This window comes from Lepus europaeus, chromosome 19 (assembly GCF_033115175.1).
Source record: "Lepus europaeus isolate LE1 chromosome 19, mLepTim1.pri, whole genome shotgun sequence".
Taxonomy (NCBI): Eukaryota; Metazoa; Chordata; class Mammalia; order Lagomorpha; family Leporidae; genus Lepus; species Lepus europaeus.
In genome coordinates, this window is record NC_084845.1 from 1,485,005 (window position 1) to 1,507,995 (window position 22,991).

General features: G+C 46.4%; 2 protein-coding genes across 9 annotated transcripts in view; both read right to left on the reverse strand.

The window, feature by feature from the left end:
• Nucleotides 1–3,831, reverse strand: part of LOC133748807 (zinc finger protein 304-like) — a 33,106-nt gene extending 29,275 nt beyond the window's left edge. Inside the window, exons 1-2 of one of the 8 annotated variants that reach the window (XM_062177792.1) lie at nucleotides 3,629–3,814; nucleotides 1,239–1,365 (exon numbers count right to left, since the gene is read on the reverse strand). In XM_062177792.1, the coding sequence (XP_062033776.1) occupies nucleotides 1,239–1,365; nucleotides 3,629–3,775 (274 nt within the window). In that variant the 5' untranslated portion in view covers nucleotides 3,776–3,814. Of the gene's footprint in view, nucleotides 1–1,238 lie in introns of all 8 variants that reach the window. The other 7 variants (XM_062177790.1, XM_062177791.1, XM_062177795.1 and 4 more) reach the window with 7 other exon arrangements.
• A 4,872-nt stretch (nucleotides 3,832–8,703) lies between these two features.
• The window catches only part of LOC133748646 (uncharacterized), a 42,602-nt gene continuing 28,314 nt past the window's right edge, over nucleotides 8,704–22,991 (reverse strand). Inside the window, exons 10-12 of the mRNA XM_062177577.1 lie at nucleotides 19,231–19,326; nucleotides 16,455–16,661; nucleotides 8,704–13,615 (exon numbers count right to left, since the gene is read on the reverse strand). Coding sequence (XP_062033561.1) covers nucleotides 12,027–13,615; nucleotides 16,455–16,661; nucleotides 19,231–19,326 — 1,892 coding nt within the window. The 3' untranslated portion in view covers nucleotides 8,704–12,026. The remainder of the gene's footprint in view (nucleotides 13,616–16,454; nucleotides 16,662–19,230; nucleotides 19,327–22,991) is intronic.

Here is a 22,991-nt window from a genome sequence, read left to right on the forward strand (position 1 = left end):
GTGACAATATCAATACCTATAATTCCTGACCCAATAAGGCCTCAGGAAACATCAGCTGAAGAATGGAGGATAGAACCTAGGACAGAGAGGTGCCAGGAGAGTAACAACCAATGAGTGCCCAAGCTGTACAAATCTGCCAAGCACACTGAACAACCCCTAAATCTGGGGCAGCAGATGGTGGGACTATTCAGAGAGGAAGGGGCCACTGCACATGGCCCGGCCCTGACTGGACCCATTCCATCTACTCTGTGAACCTAGGCTGGGAGCAAGAAGAATCAGTCATCTAGCTGCACAGAATGAGCGTCTTGGGGAGAATCAGACTACCAAGAACAGGAGTGTGGGAGTGAAGGACTGTGGAAGCCAGCCTCCACAATGGCCCCCAGTGATCACTGCCTTCTGTTACTCTTGCCCTTGTGTGATTTGCCTTGATTATAAGCTGGACTGGCTCTTTTTTTTATATCTATTTTATTTATTTGAAAGACAGAGTTGGGGGGGTGGGGCTTCCATCCATGGGTTAACTCCCTAAATGGCCAGAACATCTGGGGCTGGGCCAGGCCAAAGCCAGGAGCTTCTTCTGGGTCTCTCACATGGGGCAGGGGCCCCAGTATTTAAGCCAACTTCTGCTGCTTTCCCAGATGCATTAGCAAGGAGCTGGATTGGAAGTGGAGCAGCCAGGATTCCAACTGGCACCCATACGGGATGCTGGTGCTGCAGGCAGCAGCTTAACCCACTGTACCACAGCACCGTCCCCAACTCACTCATTTCTAAAGAACTGAATATGGTAAACATGATGGACTGTCACTTGTGAGATTAGATTACAATTCTGGATTTGGTCGTGGGCACTCTCTTGTCCGCTTGCTCAAAAAGAAGTCAGCTTTCGTGTTACGAGGTACATTATGGAAAGGCCAACATGACAAGAGGGAGGCCTCTGGCCAACAGCCAGCGAGAAACTAACTCATGTTCAGCAAGCCACAAAGAACTAAATCCTTGCAGAGACCCACATGAATGAGCTGGTAAATGGACTGTTCCCAAGATGCACCTTCAAATGAGACACCTCCAGTTGGCAGCTTGACTGAAACCTCCTAAGAGATGCTAAGCCTAAAGCACCCACATCAGCTGTGACCAGATTCCTGGAGCACTGAAACAGAAGTAATGTACTTGCTGTTTTAAGCCACTAAATTGGGGGTGGGATGTGAGAATAATTTGCCACGTAGCAATAGATAAAAGCAGGGACTTACCCACTGTGGCCACAAGTGCAAAGTTCTCCAGCATCACATCACGGTACAGGAACCTCTGCGTCTCCTCAAGGAGTTCCCACTCCTCCGGGGAGAAGTACACAAACACATCCTCAAAGGTCACACAGCCCTGGCACGAAGGGGACAATTGAGCACAGAGGCAGCGTCTTCCCAGAACACCCCTCACGCCCGCTCTATGCACTTACATATCCACGGCCTGCGGTATCCCTCGTCTCCAGCCTAACTCAGAAGAGATGCCGGACCTTGCTCCCACGAGCGACTCTCTCTCCTCTCACACAAGGTGAAACCAGGCAGGTTGGATGCTGCCAAACTCTGGGTCTGGTATGAAGGGTTCAGACGCTCTCGTGCCAACCAGTTTTCCTAAGTGTTGTTCAGATTACGCCTCCCAAATCTGACCACACTTTAGCTCAGCCTTCTCCGGCAGGCCAGCAATACCAGGGCCAGACGGCTGACAGTTCACGCTCTCCCTACGTGTACATATGTACATCACTCTGTGGAGCACATCTGCCTCTATGTGGGCTCCCCATCGCCACTGACAATCTTCTGGCTACACCACACGCACCCCCACGGCATCCCCCATGTCACTCTGCAGTTTCCAGGAAGTGCTCTCTGTCTCTGTAACATGCAGCACTGCCACCCATGTGCCTCCACAACAGGCCCAGCACTCGGTCCTCAGTTTCCCCTTTCCAGTTCACTAATGGTACTGCCACCATGACTTGAAGATCCCACAGCCCAACCCCACTACATATACTGGCTGTCTCTTTTGTACTTCTCCAACAAAACCCCTCCCCAGGACTTAAATCTAGTGTTCAAATAGAGGCCTCAACTCGAGAGTTCTTGGGATGTCTCAAACTAAACATGGCCAAACCTAACTCCTGTTAGAACCACTAAAAATTACTCATGCCATCAATTTCTCCACTTCCTGGGGTCATCCATGACTCTTTCTTTTCTTTCACTAGAAAACCCAGGTACCTACTAAAAAAGATTCCCCAATTTCTTTCACCTTCACAGTCATACACCTGGGCAAGATAACATCAACAATCCCACCTCATGCTCACAGTCTGTTTGTTTCCCTGAAAGACAGAGGAAGCTTTAAAAAAAAAAAAAAAGTATCTATTTATTTGAAAGGCAGAGTTACAGAGAGGCAGAGAAAGAGAGAGAGAGAGAGAGAGAGAGAGAGAGAGAGAGAGGCCTTCCATCTGCTGGTTCACTCACTCTCCAAATGGCTGCAACAGCAGGAGCTGCGCCAATCTGAAGCCAGGAGCCAGGAGTCTCTTGAGTCTCCCACGTGGGTGCCGGGGCCCAAGCACTTGGGCCATCTTCTTGCTTTCCTAGACCATAGCAGAGAGCTGGATCGGAAGTGGAGCAGCCGGGACTCCAACCAGCACCCAAATGGGTGCTGGCACTGCAGGCGGCGGCTTTACCTGCTACACCACAGTACTGGCCCCTTGAGGGAGCTTATTAAGATCTGAGACAGATCATTTCCTCCTTCTACTCTGAGTCTTTCGCGGCTTTCTCCACTCCAAGCAGAGGCCCAGGTCTTCAGCCCAGCATTCCTGCTTGAATCCGACCCAAGTCCTATGTTCTCAATAGATACAATTAAGGCCTGTGGTTCCCTGAGCACTGCCAACTCAATCTTAGCTCCAAGCACTGGCACATGCACATGCCTGTCCCTGGGCTCACTATACCTACCGGTCCGCATTCTATTGGCTGTCCATAGTGAGAAATTCATATAATTTCTAGCCTGCATTCAGGACATTATGCTATAAATGACCACCCTGCAGCCCCAGCCCCAGACTCATATACAGAGAAAAGAACAGGTAAAGAATCCCAGGATATCACTACAGCTCATCAGAAAATCTGGTGAGCCCTGCTAACAGAACATATACAAAAGCCCATACTGGTGCCCTAACTTCCACGGCCCCCCTGTCCACCTGCCATCAACACTCCCTCGGACTACGCAGCGGACTCCATCCGGGTCTCAGCCCACCACCAGACCTCTCCACCTCTTCACTCTGCAGCCAGCAAGAAGCCTGGCAAGAGCTGCGTCAGAGCACCTCCCTCGTCGGTGCCAACCGTTCAAACCGTCCAAACCGTCCAAACCCGGCTCCCTCGACTGCTCAAGCCGCCAGCACGAGCCCGAGCCCGGGCCCTCTGCTTCCCGTCTCCCCGTTCAGAACAGAGACCTGCTGTTCCCTGAGCTCTCCTAAGGCGTTCTCATCTCCAGGCGTGGGTACAAGTACTCCTATGCCTGGGAAACCCTTCCACACCTCATCGCACTCGCCCTGGAAATGGGAATCTCCACTCACCCGCCGGCGCGGGTCTACACTCCAGAGGAAAGAGCAACGCAGGCGGGGCACCCCAGGACTCACCAACCGCCGTGTCCGGGTGGCGGAGGTCTTGAAGGACCCTCCACTCACCTCAGCCGGGTCCATCACCTCAGGCACCGCCGCGCGCAGAACCGATCCGCGGGAAGCGGGCGAGCGGGGTGGGCCTGGAGGGCTCGGGCGAAGCCTCATGAGTCCACGGAGGGGCTGCTCCGAGCCTCAGCCTCCGCCGCGTCAACACGCACACAAGGCCAGGGTGCCGCGCCGGGGACAGGTGCGGAGGCCGCGGCAAGCGCTGCCCCGGCGGCCCCTCGCGCGAGGACGCCCGTGCCACAGTGCGTGTCGCGGGCGAAGACCCCAGCCTTCCTACTGCCCGTCTCCGCTCGGCTCTCTCGGCCTAGCCTTCTCCGCCGGTGTGGACAGACCAGGCACAGGCAAACGACGTCACCGCGGCGACGGCGGAAGTCCCGCCTCTGCCCGGCAGGCAGCCGGAAATGCGCGTTTTCTGCGCGGTCCTTTGACCCCCGTGCCGGTGCCGAGGGGCCCAGCGGAGACCTTTGCGTGCTGTGGGTGGTTCGCTGAAACCAGCCAGGCCCTGGACACTTAGCTTTGATTCTTTGGGACAACCTCCAAGAGGCGCGGGGCGAAGGCAGGGAGAGAATATTAGGATGCAGGAGCATCTTGACGTTTGCGGACTCCAAAGTTCCTCCTAAAGGGGCTCTCTGAGGTTTCCAGGGCCACGCGGGACGAGGCCACGCCGCAGGAATTTTCAGCAGATGACCTAATCCTCCTGTGTCTGAGGCCCGGGGAGGCCATTTCTCTTCTCTCACCTCTGGGGACTCAAAGTTGAACAACGCCTGTACCGTGCTCGCAAGGACTTTATAGTAACATAATCTTGTACGGCGTGGATTCCAAATCTGGTTCCTGGTTTGGCAGCATCACCATCACTGCGAACTTACATATTAAAAATTTCAAGTTCCCCGACTCAGCTTACCCTCTGACATAGCATCCCTTGGGAGGTGAGGCCCTAACTCGAGTTTGAGAACTTGAAAAGTCATGAACAAACCAAAACTGTAAAATAAGTGGAAAAATAGTGCAGCCTAACTCATGGAAAATTAGGGGGAAAGTGCCTAGCACAGGACCTGGGACACAGTGCTAAATGTCTGTAGGTCATTAGCATTCACCATTACCAAAAGGCTCTCACGCAGTGCTATACCATGATAAATCAGACCCCTGTTTGCAGTTACTGATATTTTCTAAAACAAGATGCAATCACTCCCTGATTCAGCAAGTAGCAACATAGGTAATGGCTAAAATTTTTTCGTGAAAGCACACTTGATCACTCATATTTTTATGTATACAAGCCAGTATTGTGGTGCAACAGGTTAGGCTGCCACCATCCCATATCACAGTGTTGGTTCAAGTCCCAGCTGCTCTGCTTCTGATCCAGCGCCCTCCTAGCGTGCCAGGGAAGATAGTGGAAGACAGCCGGAGTGCTTGGACCCCTGCCATCCACTGGGAGAACTGGATGGAGTTTCAGGCTCCTGGCTTTGGCCTGAACTGGTACTAGTCTTTGTCGCCATTTTTAAGCTGTTGGGGACTAGGAGACCTAGTTTATTGTCACCAATGGAGGAAAGAATTTGAGGATGGTATAGACTGAGGAAGAGAAAACTATTAATAGACAAAAAGCATGCTGCGAAATGAGCTTAATGCTGAGGGCTGACAATTTTTTTTTATTGTTTGTTTAAAGTTTTATTTGAAAGTTGGAGCATCAGAGAGAGAAGAAGAGATAGATCATCATCTGCTGGCTCGCTCCCTGAAGGTTCCCAACAGCCTGGGCTGGTCCAGGCCAAATTCAGGAAACTGGAATTCCATTTGGGTCTCTCAGATGGGTGACAGGAGCCCAAATACTTGGGGTCATCTTCTGCATTCTCAGGTGCATAAGCAGGGAGCTATATCAGAAGTGGAGAAGCTGGAAGTCCAACCAGCATTCATTTTTCTTTTTTTCGATTTATTTTATTTGACAGAGTTACAGAGAGAGATAGACACAGAGAGAGAGAGAAGTCTTCCATCTGCTGGTTCACTCCCCAAATGGCTGCAACGATCCGAAGTCAGGTGCCAGGAGCTTCTACCAGATCTCCCACATGCACGCAGGGGCCCAAGGACTTGGGCCATGCTCCACTGGCCTCCCAGGCACATCAGCAGAGAGCTGGATTGGAAGTGGAGCAGCCGGGACTCTAACTGGTGCCCATATGGGATGCTGGTGCTGCAGGCTGGGATTTAGCCCACTGCACCACACTGCCAGCCCCTCCAACCAGACCAGTGTCATTTGCATGATACAAGAATTTACTGGAAATGCAGGTTCTTTGGCCTTACTCAACCCAAAAAACTTATAGAGTGGATCTTAGCAATCTTGCTATAACAAAACCTCCAGAGGACTGTGTTGCTCACCCGAGTCTGAGAACAATGGTTGTGCCAGGACTAGCCTGGGGAATACTACCACGCCCATGATGGAATTTATATTAAAAGTACCCATCACATACTGCTCAATAAATAGTATTGGCTCATTCCATCTGAAGCCGTCATCAAGGAGGAATGAATGTATACCAGTGCATCCAGGAGGAATGGAGAAAGCAGCAGTCCAGTGTAACATTTTCTTGTATGGTACAGTGTTGGCAATACTACCAGATCTTGCACTCCACAGGACTCCCTACCCCCACCAGGCCTGACAAAGCACAGAGACAGGGATACAAGGCAAAGCAAGGTCATAGCATATGTAGGATTTGTGTGAACCACGATGACCTCAGAGTTCCTAATGGTGTGACCATTAGCAAGTCTGTCCATCATATTAACCAGTTCATCGGCTAGGAGCCTTCAAGATGTTGCAGAAGCCTGAGCTGGAGGCAATCATTGTGTTAGGAGGGACCCAAATTCTTACTGGATTGGTGAAGGTTCCAATACAAACTCTTTGAGGTTATCCTTATTGATTGATCTTGTAAAGCTATCAGAAAAAATTCTAACACCCAATGGATCACCAAACCAGTCTGCAAACACACAGCAGGTAAAGCCACCGCCTGTGGTGCCCGCATCCTACATGGGCGCCAGTTTGAGTCCCAGCAGCTCCACTTCCAGTCAAGCTCTCTGCTATAGCCTGAGAAAGCAGTGGAAGATGGCCTAAGTCCTAGGGCCCCTAGCACCTGTGTGAGAGGCCTGGAGGAGGCTCCTGGCTCAGATCAGCACAGCTCTGGCTGTTGCAGACACCTGGGAAGTGAACCAGTGGATGGAAGATCTCTCTCTCTCTCTCTCTCTCTTTCTCTGCCTCTCTATAACTCTTTCAAATAAATAAATCTTAAAAAAAAAGTTTTACATCAATATACACATTTTTACTACTCTACTTTTTCAGCTTCTTAAACAGCACAAAATAAATTGTCTCCACTCACATGCAACGGTGAGTGGGTCCTTGGGCCCCCGCAACCGTGTGGGAGACCTGGAGGAAGCTCCTGTCTTCAGATCAGTGTAGCTCCGGCTATTGCGGCCAACTGGGGAGTGAACCAGCAGATGGAAGACTGCTCTCTCTTGCTCTCTCTGGCTCTACTCTATGTAACTCTGACTTTCAAATAAATAATCTTTTTTTAAAAAAATTTTAATCTTGTATTTTACTTTCTTGAGAACTATGATTACTTTTTTTAAAAAAAAAATTTAATTTCTTTATTCGAAAGTCAGAGAGTTACACAGAGAGAAGAAGCAGAGAGAGAGAGAGGTCTTCTATCTGATGGTTCACTCCCCAATTGGTGGCAGTGGCTGGAGCTGCGCTGATCCAAAGCCAGGAGCCAGGAGCTTCCTTCAGGTCTCCCACGTGGATGCAGGGGCCCAAGGACTTGTGCCATGTTCTACTGCTTTCCCAGGCCATAACAGAGAGCTGGATTGGAAGAGGAGCAATCAGGACTAGAACCGGTGCCCATATGGGAGGCCGGCACTTCAGGCCAGGGCATTAACCCACTGTGCCACAGCGCCAGCCCCAGTATTAAAAATAGTGAGTGGGTCAAAGATACATGTACAAAATGTACACCTTGTAATTATCATATACAAATACATAAAATGTGTATTTTTATCTAAAAAATCAGAAGAAAACATCAGCAGAAAAGCCTACTTAAATGAATTTTAACATCAATTCAACTTACTTAAAACAATTTTAGTATAATAATAAATATGTAAACAAACCAAGAAATATAATACTAGCTGAGCAATTGATTTTTAAGATGGGCTAAGCATTGGTAAAGCTGTATTGGGAGTCACACATCATAACTGATTAATTTGGCTTGACAGATACATAATGGCAGATGTCAGTTGGAGGATGTTTGCTTTTAGCACATACTGAACAGGAACAAAACCAACACTGTTGGATCATAAATAATCTCTAACTAAAATGAAGCAAAGATACAATCTGGATAATGATCAGTAACAGAAGACAGTTGAAAATTTTCAGATGTGCTTGAAAATCAAGTCACAAAATACTAAATAACCCATCTATATAAATGAGGCAGATAATAAAAATTGGAGAATCTTGTCTTTGCAAAATTTGAAGAGACCTGCCCTTATTTTTAAAAGTATGGATTTGGACTAGGCACTTTACTTTTACCGGTTTTTCTCAAGGTGTAATAATTTTAAATTATGCATGGGTTTCAAAAATGTTTGCACCACACTAAGCTTTTTAAATTCCTTCCCACTTTTTAAATGCCCTTGTATATCCAGGCAACACACACACACATGTGCACACATACACACACACACATACACATATATACACACACAAAGCATCCCTACATTATTCCACTCATATAGATTTCAAAATCCAAAAAATCTAAGTTACTATTAGTGGTACACAGTTAAAATATCAAACTATGGGGTAGGGGCCGCCTCCTGCAGTGCCGGCATCTCATTTGTGCCAGTTCAAGACCCAGCTGCTCCACTTCCAATCCAGCTCTCTGCTGTGGCCTGGGAAAGCAGTAGAAGATGGCTCAAGTCCTTGGGCCCCTGCACCCATGTGGGAGACCCAGAAGAAGCTCCTGGCTCCTGGCTTTGGATCAGCGCAGCTCTGGCCCTTGTGGCCATCTGGGGAGTGAACCAGCAGATGGAAGACCTCTTCCTCCCTCCCTCTGTCTGTCTCTCCTTCTCTCTGTGTGTAACTGTGACTTTCAACTAAAATAAATAAATCTTTAAAAAATGTTTAAAAACAAAAGAAAAAACTATGAGGTAGAAGTAAGAAAATGAGTAAAGTTATAAATAATGATCTCCTCTAAAGTACAGGATGGAATTTACTTTCTAGCAAGACAAGCTAAGATTTTGTTCCCTTTTTTTTAAGTTTGGGGCAGGGGTGGGTGCATTAGTATTTACTTATTGCAATTGCTTCTCTTTCTCATACATGTACAAGTCAGTGAGATTAAGCAAACAAATGTGGAATACCACCTAAATGTGCCTCCTATGTAATCATTGGTTATGCAAAGAGAAGGAACACGGCCGGTAGCTTTTCAGGCATAAATTCGTCTTCCCTGCACAAATGTGGCCATTACTGTGTCCTTTATCACCATGTATTAGGCTTGCCTGGTTATTAAATTATCAGTTCAACTCTGTATTTACTGCTTTGTCTGACATACCACTGCCACCCAAGTATTTTCTTTTTGAAGGAGAAGCCTGTTTTTGTACTATTATTATGAAGTAACCTGCTTCTATGAATACCACAACACACACGGCAAAGTTAACAGTGATGTGTTCTAGAGGTAAACATCCCTCACTCTGGTTTTTCCGACTGCAGTCAGTATCTGTCTCAACCAGAACTCAAGGCCTCGATCCCTGTCTTTCTATTCCTGCCAAATGCTGATACCAACGAAACCCTCCCCTTTGCTACATAAGGAAATAACAACCCCAAAACACAGGAAGGCTGGGACCTGCAACTTCAACTCAAGGATTTTTTCCCCCACCTGGCAAATTAATCCATCAAGCTGCAGGAAAGCAGCAAATTTAATTGCTGTGCTTTCATCCATTTAATAACTCACAATTTACTTAAGGATCTTACAGAAGTCAGTTCAATGATTTCAGTTCTTGACTATGGCATCTTGATGAACTTTCAGACATATTCCTCCAAGAGCTCACAGCCTCAAGCAGGGTTTCTCAAAATGTGTGCACTGGCTCATACATACAACAGTGTGTAGTACAGCTGCAAGACATGAGGCACAGGCTACTTTTCTAACTCCATTCAGAACCACTGAATTAGAATGGTAATCAGAATCTCCAGGTGCAAGTGCTTGGCACAGTAGTTAAGACGCTGCTTGGGACACCCACATCCCATATCAGAATGCCTAGTTTGGAATCGCAGCTCTGCTCCGGATTCCAGCCTCCTGCTAATGCACGTCCCAGGAGGCAGCAGGTGGTGATCCCACATCTGGGTCCCTGTCACTCATGTGGGAGATCTGGGTTGAGTTCCCAAGGGCCATTGCAGGGAATCAGGAGATGGGAGCCCTCGACCTCTAAGGAGGAAGAGAAAGGAAAGGAGGAAGTAGTGAGGGTTTTAAAGAAGAAAATCTGTAAGCATGGACTCTGGAATTTTTACACAAGTCTTCCAGGTGATTCTCATGTACTCAGAGGTTAAGTCACAGTCATCTTAGTTTCAAAGCATTCATAATTTTTTAAGAAAAGATTTATTTTATTTATTTGAAAGACAGAGTTACAGAGATGTAGAGCCAGAAAGACAGGTCTTCCATCTGCTGGTTCTCTCCCCAAAAGGCCGCAACAGCCAGAGCTGCTGCTTCTGGGTCTCCCACACGGGTGCAGGAACCCAAGGATTTGGGCCATCTTCTTTTTTTAAAAAAAAGATTTATTTATTTGAAAGTCAGAGTTACACAGAGAGAGGTCTTCCATCAGATGGTTCACTCCCCAATTGGCCACAATGGCCAGAGCTGGGCCGATCTGAAGCCAGGAGCCAGGAGCTTCTTCTGGGTCTCCCACTTGGGTGCAGGGGCCCAAGGACTTGAGCCATCTTCTACTGCTTTCCCAGGCCACAGCAGAGAGCTGGATCAGAAGTGGAGCAGCCAGGACTTGAACCAGCCCCCATATTTTTTTTTCAACATGAACAAGCCTTACATCCCTGCAGTAATGCCAGCAGGTCATAGAATATGGGAGAAAAAAATATACAGGGAGTATATTAAAGAAGTTGAGAAATACCAGAGGGAAGAATGAGGACTCATCTGGGCCACACTGTGTATAGTTACACGACCATCCTCATCCCACATGCAGAGGGCCAGGTGGCCAGTTAAAATGTTGGCAGGGATACACATGCAACATTGGCATGCCTGGGCTCCATGTCCAATTCTGGCTCCCGACTTCAGCTTCCTGCTGATGCAGAGCTTAGAGCAGCAATGACTGCTTGAGTAGTTGGCTCCAGCCTTGGCCATGGCCCTGCCCCAGCCTTGGCAGGCATTTGGGGAAAGAACCAGCAGATGGGAAATCAATCTCTGTCAAATAAATTTTAAAATTGCCTATTTATTAGAAAATGGAGAAACTTTTAAAATCCAGTCTTAGGTGTGTGATGAAATGTGTCCACTGATATATACATTATTATCTCCTTATATATGAAAGTATTTCACAACTCAAGTTTCTATACTGCTCAATGACTTACGCTCTTGCTCAAGGGTAGAAACAATATAAAGAATGTTTCCAATAAATTTCTTTAAACAAACTCTCATTTGTCTAACTGTACTGACGCTGGGTGGCAGTGAATATATATATATATATATATATATATATATATATATATACACACACATATATATATATATATATATGGGAAAAAAGATGAGGCCTTTTTGTTTCTGAAATAACATTCTCATCTATCCATTAAAAAAAAAAGGATTCCAAATCACCATGGGCTTTCCAAAGATGTCTAACGAAGCTGTGCTTTCATTGGTTTCTCCTTTCTGTGTCTCTTCCTCCTCATTTAAAAATCCCTGAGAGTGGTGGGCATTCAGCCTAGTGGTTAAGATGCCCGCAACCCATATCTGAGTGCCTGGGTTCAAAACCTGCCTCCAGCTTCAAGCAGCTGGGTTCTTGCCATCCATGCAGGAGACCTTGATTGAGTTCCTGGTTCCTGGCTTTGGCCTTGTCCCAGGCTCAGCCATTTCAGGCATCTGGGAAGTAAACCAGCAAATATGAGAGCTCTCTCTCCTGAATAAATAATTTTTTTAAAAAGTATAAATAGAAATCCCTGAGAGAACACTGTACTGTGAACCAAGAGTACAGGTTCGGCCAAAGGTTTTCCTAAGAGCACATAACAGTAATAACCGCTGGGTCCTTCTCATGGATGAATTCTGAGAGGCAGAAACAAATTCTAGGCTGGGCCAAACAGCACCCTTTCAATGACCAATATCTATGATGCTAATGGAGTTTCTCTTCAGTATGAATGACTGGAGGCTGAGTAGGATGTTTCCTCTGACCACAGTTTTTTCTCAGTGGTGACATTCAAAAAGTCACTCCCTAACACGAGTTCTGGGATGACTGAAGCTTGCATACTTGCAAAGGATCTTCCCACCTCTGTTCTGCTGGGAGGGTTTCTCCCAGTGTGAATCCTCTGATGATGAGTGAGGGATGAGCTGCGATTGAAGGCCTTCCCACACTCATTACACTCATAGGGCTTCTCGCCAGTGTGGATGATGGAGTGTCGGATAAGGTTTGCACTCCGGCAAAAAGCTTTCCCACACTCAATGCATTCATAGGGCTTCTCTCCACTGTGAATCTTCTGGTGTCTGGTGAGGTGCGACCTGCGGTTGAAGGCTTTCCCACACTCCGTGCACTCAAAGGGCTTCTCACCAGTGTGGACACTGAAGTGTCGGATAAGGTCGCCCCTATCATTGAAAGCTTTCCCACATTCTTTGCACTCATAGGGTTTTTCTCCTGTGTGAGTCCTCTTATGCAAGACAAAAGTGGAGTAGTGGGTGAAGGCCTTTCCACAGTCACCGCACGCATACGGCTTCTCCCCAGTGTGGATCCGCTGGTGCTGCTTGAGGTGTGACTTGCGGTTGAAGGCCTTCCCACACTCCATGCACTTGTAGGGCTTCTCCCCGGTGTGGATGATGTAGTGCTGAATGAGGTCTGCACTTTCACAAAATGCTTTCCCACATTCGTTGCACTCAAAGGGTTTCACTCTAGTGTGAATCTGTTGGTGCCATGTGAGGCATGACCGACGGTTGAAGGCCTTCCCACACTCAAGGCACTCATAGGGTTTTTCTCCTGTATGAATAATGTAGTGTCTAACAAAACCTGGCCGATCTCGAAAGGCTTTGCCACACTCTTTGCACACAAAAGGTTTTTCTCCAGTGTGGCTCCTCTTGTGCAAGACAAAAGTAGAGCGGTGGGTGAAGGCCTTTCCACATTCACCACACTTGTAAGGTTTCTCCCCTGTGTGGATCCGCTGGTGCCGTACAAGGTGTGAGCTGCGGTTGAAGGCCTTGCCACACTCCATGCACTTGTAGGGCTTCTCCCCAGTGTGGATGATGTGGTGCTGAAGAAGATGTGTGCTCTTACTAAAGGTTTTCCCACATTCTAGACATCTGTAGGGTTTCACCCCACTGTGCATCTGCTCATGCCGTGTCAGGAGGCAATTCTTGTTAAACACTTTCCCACATTCCTTGCATATATAGAGATTTCTTCCTTCATGAATCAGGGGATCTGTAACTGGTCCATTAGAGTCACTATCACAGATGGCATCTTCTGCAGAGACTTGCTCTTGTACAATCCCTGAACAAACATCAGCTGTCTCTAAACAACCATGTTCCGGGCTCCTTTTCCCAGGGAGCCACTCCCTCTGGGTGTCCATCCCTGGTCTCAAGTGTCCCTCCTGAATTTCAGATGGCCCATCCTGATCCTTGGAGTGTACCAACAGGGAATCCCTTGAGGCTTCCTCTATCAGATGTTCCCGGAATGAGACTTTCTCATGCAGGAACAAAGGGTTGGGCTCTGTGGCTTTAGGTTTTGTGTTCTCACCTGAAGGGAATACAACACACAGAGGGGTTATTAGTGATGGCATCATAGGATAAATGAAATTACCATTTCAGCAGGGATCAGAGGATGGGCCCAGTGTCATGGTACAGCAAGTAAGGCCACTGCCTATGATGCTAGCATCCCATATGGGTGCTAGTTTGTGACCTGGCTGTTCCATTTATTTTTTTTTTTAAAGTTCCCAGAGGACCGTTCTTTTTCTTTTTCTTTTTTTTTAAGATTTATTTATTTATTTGCAAATCAGAGTTACACAGAGAGAGGAGAGGCAGAGAGAGAGGTCTTCCATCCGATGGTTCACTCCCCAGATGGCTGCAACGACTGGAGCTGTGCCAATCTGAAGCCAGGAGCCAGGAGCTTCTTCCGGGTCTCCACGTGGGTACAGGGGCCCAAGGACTTGGGCCATCCTCCACTGCTTTCCCAGGCCATAGCAGAGAGCTGGATTGGAAGAGGAGCAGCCAGGACTAGAACTGGTGCCCATATGGGATGCCAGTACTTCAGGCCAGGGCATTAACCCTCTGCACCACAGCGCCGGCCCCTGGCTGTTCCATTTCTGATCCATCACTCTGCTAATGTGCCAGGGGAAGCAAAGGAAGATGGCCCAAGTCCCTGGGCCCCTGCAGCCACCTGGGAGACACAAATGAAGCTCCTGGCTCCTGGTTTCAGGCTGGCCCAGCCTTGGCCATTGTGGCCAATTGGGGAGAAAATCAGTAGATTAAAGATCTGTCTCTCTCTCACTCTACTTTTCAAATAAATAAAAAAAAATCTTGGAAAAAAAAAACAGAAGATGAAAACAGTGACTCTGTACCTACTATGATTTGAAATCCCTGAAACTTATGCTTGCATTATTTTGTAGGAGTCCTTGGACTCTTGAAACATTGTTCTTTTGAAAAATATTAAGTGAAAACACTTTAAATAAAAAACCTATCCCAAAAAACCAAAACCAATGATCACCTCTGACATCTTTGCATGGAAAAGGAAGAAGCACATAGAGTAGGCAGGTGGGTGTGATGGTCTGAGCATCTCTGTGCCCTAAAGTGCTTATGCTGTAAATGGAAACCCCAACACAATGGCGTTTAGCAATGGAGCCCTTGGAAAGCAATAAGGTCTTAGAGTGGCATCCGCATGATGTGATTAGTGCTCTTATAAGAGACACAAAGGGCCAGCACTGTGGTGCTGTTAGTGACATCAGCATCTTTCTTCAGGGCGCTAGATCAAGTCCCAGCTACTCTGCTTCCGTCTAGCTTCCTGCTAATGCACCTGGGAAAGCAGCAGAAGATGGCCCAAGGACTTGGGCCCCTGCACCCATGCTGGAGAGCCAGATGGAAGTTCCTGGCTCCTGATTTCACCCTAGCTCAGATCTGGCTGTTGTATCCATTTGGGAAATGAACCAACAGATGGAAGATTAATCTCTTTCTCTCCTTCTCCCCCTCTGTCAATCTGCCTTTCAAATAAATCTTAAAAAAAAATTCTCCCCAGACACCAGATCTTACAGCACCTAGATCTTAGACTTTCAAACCTCCAAGACTGTGAGAAATATTTGCTGTTTAAGTCATTCAAATTATTGTATTTTCATTATAGCAACCCAAACTGTCTAAGCGAGTATGGTATGAGTAATGTCCTCATGCTGAGTGATATCATTAAGAAATGCAGGAGAATGAATAATTAAACTAATATGTTAGTTAATCATGGTCGCTCATGAGTCAGTGATGAGAGAATATCATAAACCAAGGTTTATGACTAATCAAAATCTGCACAACTGATATCCACTAAAGACAGTACAGAAACCACAGGAATATTCTGATTTAAAAGCATAAAAATCATAGCTCTAGTCCCAGAAAACTCAGTAAGGGCAGAGTAAGAACAGCAGGCAACTCCAGTGAGAACAGGGAGAGTTCAAGACAGCCAAACATCACAGTGAGGTTGGAGAAGTCTGTGCTGCATCTTGAGCTACTGTTGCTGGAGGTTAAGAATGCAGCTCCGGGGGCCGGTGTTGTGGTGCAGCAGATTAAACCGCTGCCATGGACTCCAGCTTCCCAGGTGGGTGACAGTTCCAGTCCTGGCTGCTCCACCTCTGACCCAGCTCCCTGGGGATGCAGTGAAGATGTCCACAGTGCTTGGGCCCCTGTACCAATGTAGGAGACCCAAATAGAGTTCCAGCCCTGGCTGTTGCAGCCATTTGGGAGAGTAAACCAGTGGATAAAAGATCTTTCTGTAACTTTGCCTTTCAAATAAATAAAACGTTTAAAAAAGAGAGAAGAAGGTGGGGGGGAGGAAAAGGCAGAAGAGGAAGAGGAAGAAAGAATGTAGCTCTGCTGTCCCAACACCTCAGTCCAAATCCTGCCTGTACCAAACCAGCTGAGGTTAGACTAAGGTGAGGCTGTTTCTAGTCTCAATTTCCTTATTTGAGACACTATGCAGAACTCTGAGTTTCTGTCTCATAGGTTGTCATGAGCATTAAATGAGAAAAATGCCAGGACAGTGTGTGGCACAGTGGCAGACACTGCATCAGGGTTCAGTAAACTGTGGATCATTAACATCCAGTCACTGTTAGGATGAAAGCAGTGACCATACAAGGACTAGCCGCAGTACTACAGAGCAAAGAAAGCTCATCACAGGGCCTCACAGAGCAAAGAGAACAGTACCAAGTGCTGATGAGGAAGTGGGAGTAATGGAAGCTTTCACACACAGATGCTGGGAAAATGAAACAGTGCAGTCAGTCTGCCTATCTGTTGGGCAGTTTCTATTAAAGCCAAACACAGGCTTACTCCATGACCCAGCCTGTAAATGTACCAGAGTATATTTCTAAGTCAATGCTTCCACCCACCAGAAAACAGAATTATAGTACTCCTATATGGGAACACCTGGATTTGATTCCTGGTTCCTGATTCCATCTTCCTGCTAATGAAGACCTTGGGAGGCAGCAATGAAAGCTCATATAACATGGATCTCTGCAATTCACATGGAAGACCTGGATTGAGTTCCAAGTTCCTATCTTCGGGACCCTGGACATTGCAGGCATTATGGGAGTGAACTAGAAGATCAAATAAATTAAAAAAATAATATTTTTTAAAGGAATAGGATGAAAAGTCAAACAGTGGGCCAGGATAGTGGTACAGCAGGTTAACCTGAGGCTTGCGATGCTGCCACAATATCAGAGAGCCGGTGTGAGTCCTGCTGTTCTGCTTACAATCCAAGTTCCTGCTAATGTGCCTAGAAAGCCTCAGGAAGATGGTCAAGTTCTGCTACTGACGTGGGAGACCTGCACGAAGTTCCTGGCTATTGTGAATATTTGGGGAGTGAGTCAGCAAATGAAAAATATCTTTCCTTCTCTCTTGCTTTGACTTTCACATAAATAAGTAAATAAATCTTACAGGTTTCATGAGACACCTACAAAGCAGTGAGAATGAATGGACTACAGTTGTTGATAATCACATGACAAGAATCTCACAGACACAATGAAAAGTAGACATATACAGCAGAGAACACATTGTGGGGTTCAAGAGCAGTCAGGAGTCTAAACAGGAGCTAGCAGAATACTGCCAAGGCTACTGGGGACATATGACCTAATAAGGGGCTGGAATTAGCAAAAGTACAGGCAGTGGTTACATGGGTTTACACAGAAGCAAAAACTTACCAAGCTGACTTCTTAAGATTTTTGCACAATCTACCGTATTACTTGTATCTCATTCAAAATGTAAAATACCAACAAATACTGCAGATGTCTTTTACGAGAACGACACATCTGCAGAAGACTGCTTACCCAGGGAGAGCAGAGTGGATCCCAGTGTGAAGTCATCAGACAGGGACTGTTCATTTCTTTCACTTTGCACAGCATAAATAAATTAAGCATATGTTTATGTTGAATAAATAGAGAAGTAAAAATGAAGTGAAGAAACAAGTTCCCTAAAAATGTATAATCTAGTTTCTGGTGCACAAATTGGTCTTTGTCCAAGGACCAAATCTCTTCTAGGGAGATATAAAGACACTGAAATGAATGTTTAAGGGTTGAGGATCAAGCAACACCAGAATGTTGACTATCTTCAACATGAGCACAGAGGTGTGAGATTGGCTAGGAGAGTGCTGGCATCACCTAGAGAAGGTGCTAACCTCACTAAGTATGAAGATAGGGTGAATAAAGGTAGTGGAGAGGAGACAGTCAAGATATAAAATGGCAGGGTATGGAGATATCTGGAGGTAGGGTTGATGATGTGTTGGTATTGCGAGTTGTCTGAGGTTACATCCAGTCTTCTCATGTGTTCATCTTCTCACTGACCCTTGGGAAATGAGAGAAGTGGGCAACAGAACAAGCTCCTTTTCAGGCATGTTCAGCTATATACATGTTCAGGTTTCAATTCTCCATATTATTTTAAGAGATGAGGGATTAAAGTCAAGCATCCAGGTCTAGGACAGATTCTGAGGGGCTAAAAGATAAACTCATATGCTACATGTGCAGTCTAAGGAGCCTCTAAGGAGTAGAGACCATGACTGGTGCAGATAAACACCACCATCTGAGCAGCCCAGATGCTGGGCACAGATGGCCAAATGTCTGCCAAAACAGGAGGAGCAAGAAGCCATGGAAAGGCACTGCTCTTGAGTGTGTAACTGATGAAGAGGATGGGTGGACGGAGAAGGTGGGATGGATATGAAGTGTAGCTGGAAGCACTCCACTTGCTCACACTTCAGAAGGAAATGTGAGCCATTACCAGCACCCATCAGGACCAACAGCTGGGTGTGTATAATGTTAGGAGCTTCCTTTAATTAGGCAATAATGTCAGTTTGTGGACTCAAGAGGCTTCCACAGCCTTGGCAGCTCATGACAAGAGCCTTGGGTGATCACTGACGTCATAAATAAGATGTCAATTGTTAAATCAACAACAGGAGTCACTGTGCTCTTACTCCCCATGTAGGACCTCTGTCCTTAACATGTTGCAGTATGAGAATGAATGGTAAAACTAGTCTTCAAACAGTACTTTATACTTTGTGTGTCTGTGTGGGTGCAAGATGTTGAAATCTACTTAGTATAGAGTTGATCTTCTGTATATAAAGATAATTAAAAATGAAACTTAATGAAAAATGGGATGGGAGAGGGAGTAGGAGGTGGGATGGTTTGGGGGTGGGAAGGCGGGTATGGGGGGAAGAACCACTATAATCCAAAAGTTGTACTTATGAAATTTATATTTATTAAATAAAAGCTTTCTATAAAAAAATCATGAACCACCAAGATTTTGGAATTCACCTGATACAGCAAATAAATTTCATTCAACAAAATATATGCAAAAGCAGAAGATCATGCAACTACCCTAAGATTCACAAAGTTGTTTCATCTGAAAGCTAGTTTTTAAGCCCAAGCAGTTATAGCCAAGAGGTTGAATGTGTACATTTTCTATACCTCCCCAGAAGTGGTGAAGAGTGTGATGGAAATGAATACAGTGGAAGGCAGAGGAACCACAGGTTGAAAGTTTCCATGGATTCCAGGACCACAGAGGCCACAATGAGAAAATTTCCGCCCCCCACCCCCACCCCAACCCATTCATAAGCAAGTGGTCACCTTTTGTTCTGTTAGGTCCCTTCTCTCCACTTTGCCAGCTGTTGGTACCTACCAGGACAGAAGCTCTGGGAGAGCTCTTTCATTGCCATCCATACCTCCGGGTTGTGCTCCATCTGGTGGATAAGCTCTGGCTGGGACAAAGGACAGCCTGTGTATGGAAACGGACATAGGGATAATCTTGAACTCCATTCTACAGAATCTAAACACTGTGCAGACACATTTCCTAAAGTTATTTTCTATGTATTCCAAGGCACAAAGCCTTAACTGCCTGTGAATTGGCGAGCCCTGGGAATGCCTATTTGTCACTATGGAATAATTCAAACATCTGAAGATTAGCCAGGACATCAACAGATTTTAAACACTCCCAGGTGACCACAGCCTCCTTGGCAAGTGGAAAAGCCCAGGCCTCCCTCATCTTGCAAATGACATCCTTCATCCTGTGGTCTAATGTGAATGGTGACCTACACTGGCCACTCTGAATAAAGAGAAAGCCTTCCTTCCACGAAGAGCTGAATGAGATGTGGCTCCTGTTGACCTCAGATTCCGTGAGGAAAGCTTCCTCCAGACCTGGACCAAGGAGACAGAGTAAGAAACAGACAACTGGGGGGCCAGCGCTGTGGCATATCAGGTGAAGCCACTGCCTGCAGTGCTGGCATCCCATATGGGCACCGGTTTGAGACCCGGCTGCTCCACTTCCAATCCATCTCTCTTCTATGGCCTGGAGAAGCAGTACAAGATGGACCAAGTCCTTGGGCCCCTGCACCCACATGGGAGACCCAGAAGAAGCTCCTGGCTCCTGGATTCGGATCAGCGCAGCTCCAGCTGTTGCGGCCAGTTGGGGAGTGAACCAGCGAATGGAAGACCTCTCTCTGACTCTCCTCTGTGTAACTCTGACTTTCAAATAAATAAAATAAATCTTTAAAAAGGAGACAGACAACTGAGCTGGCAACTGGGAGCCAGACCCACTTCTCAATTTATTTAGTGAACTCATGAATTCTACAGAAGTAACTGTTTGAGGTGGTCTGTCACCTGCACCACACTTATTGACAGCTTTGGGGACAAAGGACACAAGGACTCTAAAACGGCAGGGGCACTAAGACCCACAGGATCTCTTGTCCTGCAAATCCTGGATCACAGCCCAGATTCATCAGTAGTCACTGATTCATGTCTGCTGAGTGCCTGGCACTGAGCTCAGTGATCCAATAGTGACAACGATGAATAGATCAGGCCCTGCTCACCTTTGTCAGAATGCTCCCCACTCCCTCAGGACTTTTTCACATGCTACTCCTTCTACCTGAAATGCTGTTTGTTCCTCTACCTTCCTACTTTCCGTAACTCTAGCTCTTCAGGTATCAGTGCAAATGTTACTTCTTAACAAGAATTTACCGGACTAGCTCCCAGGTACTGGTGCTGAATCAATCTGCCACCCTGCAATTTTCACTTTAGCAGCACCTGCATTAAAGCTGGGCCACAGAAAAGATGAGCATGGCCCCTGCACACAGATGACACATTAGTCCACGAAGCAGTCCCTAGTAAATGAATTGGACTGTGCTGCCATGGAATTTTTACTATTGACAGTAAGTCAACAATGAATATTTAAGGGCAGTTATCTAGTATAGCAGTAGAATGCCACATGGGCTGCCTGAACCCCATGGCAGAGCACCTGGGTTCACGTCCTGGCTCTGTTCCTGACTCCACTTCCTGCTAATGCACACCTGGAGAAGCAGCAGGTGAAAGCTCAGCTGGGTCCCTGACGTCTCCTGGCTCCCTGTTCTGGCCTAGCCTAAGCCCAGGCTGTTGCAGGCATTTGGAGAGTGAACCAGCAGATGGGAGAACTATGTCTGTCTTTCAAACAAATAAATTTTGTTTGGGGGGAAGAAAACCCAAAATTAATATTTACACAATATATCTACAGCCCAGGAACTAAGCCAAGCAATTCAACTGCACTGTGTTTTATGAAAACTGGATTAAATATGGGCTTGAATTTTGCAAAGAAATAACATATCAATGGCCTTTCAAACTTAATTGACAAATGGAATTAAAAGAGAACACGTGTCTTCCATGACTTTTGAACTCTCCTTATTTTTATAATATTGAGTTTTTCATTCAGGAAGAAGCAAATGTCTTCATTTATCCAAATCTTTTTTCAGGTCCTAAGAAAAGTATTATATTGCTATTTCTGTCAGCCTTGCATGAAAAATTCTATCTCAGTATTCCCTCACAGCACCCACACGAAGTACATACTGTGATCAACACTGTTTTATATATGAAGAAGTTCAAGTTCAGGCAGATAAAGTGATGTGCCACTGGGAAACGGTGAAGGGCTGAGCCAAGACGTAAACCCAAGTCTGGTCATCTGTGGCATCTGGCCATTGTAACCACAAAGCTACACAACATTGTTGCTGAAAATAGGGATTCCAAGCATACTGCTGATGATCCAGACTTTAGTAAGAACTGGTGACACCAGCAGTCACAGGCACATGTCGCCAAGCGCTGCTCTCAGGTGTATACACTCACAACAGCTGTACGAAACAGATACTACCGTACCTCCCCATTTCATTCATATGAAAATGAAGGTGCACAGGGTTCACTAACTTGCTCTGGAACACATGAACCAAAAGGAGTATGACTGGGATTGGGCTTTGGCACCAGACCTTATCTCTCAAGTGTGCCCATGTTAGGGAGGAAACAGCAAACACCAATGTGTGGGCTGCTGAGGTAGGTGAGAAGGAGAGCTAACTCAGGGATTCAATCCTCAGGGAATACCAGGGGAGGGTGGGGGCAGACTCAGAGACTCTAGGCTTCAAGATTTCATGAATCACTAAAAAATGAAAAAACAGGAAAAATCCTACAAAATGATTTGATCACATGCCAATATTGACACAAACATTAAGCATCATCTAACATTATCAACAGTCATGGAACAAAGGTCTCTTACCATCCCAAAACGGAAAGGACAGCATCTCATAAGGAAAGTATTTTTTTTTAAAGATTTATTTATTTATTTGAGAGGGAGAATTACAGACAGAAGGAGAGACAGAGAGGTCTTCCATCTGCTGGTTCACTGCCCAAATGGCTGCAGTGGCCAGAGCTGAGCTGATCTGAAACCAAGAGCCAGGAGCTTCTTTCGGGTATCCCATGCGGGTGCAGGGGCCCAAGCACTTGGGCCATCCTCCACTGTTTTCACAGGCCATAATCAGAGAGCTAGATTGGAAGAGGAGCAGTCGGGACATGAACTGGTGTTCATATGGGACGCTGGTGCCGCAGGCTGAGCATTAGCCACTACGACACAGTGCCAGCCCTGGAAAGTGTTTTTTACAGAGAACGGATTACACTTTACAGGGAACTCACTGCTCCAGCTGTTTTTCTTGCTTATAAAGGATAGGATGCCAGGAGAGGTAAGTAAGTGGAGCCTAAAGAGAGAAACAATATAAACATGCAAGAAGTAGACATGGGGAAGGAAAAGGCCTCTGAGAATCAGGTGGCCACTTCCTTCTGGAAAAAAAAAAAAGAAAGAAAGAAAAAGAAAACAAACCATGAAATGGAAAAAAACGTTTCTGAGAAGACAGTAGCAGGGGCCGGTGTTGTGGTGTAGCAGGTTGAGCTGCCACCTGTGATGCCAGCATCCCTTATGGGCACTGGTTCCCATCTAACTCCCTGCTGATGCTCCTAGGAAAGCAGCAGAGGATGGCCCAAGTCCTTGGGCCCTTGCACCCATGTGGGAGACCTGGAGGAAGCTCCAGGCTCCTGGCTTAAGGCTGGCCCAGCTCCTGCCATTGCAGCCATTTAGGGAGTGAACCAGCGGATGGACAA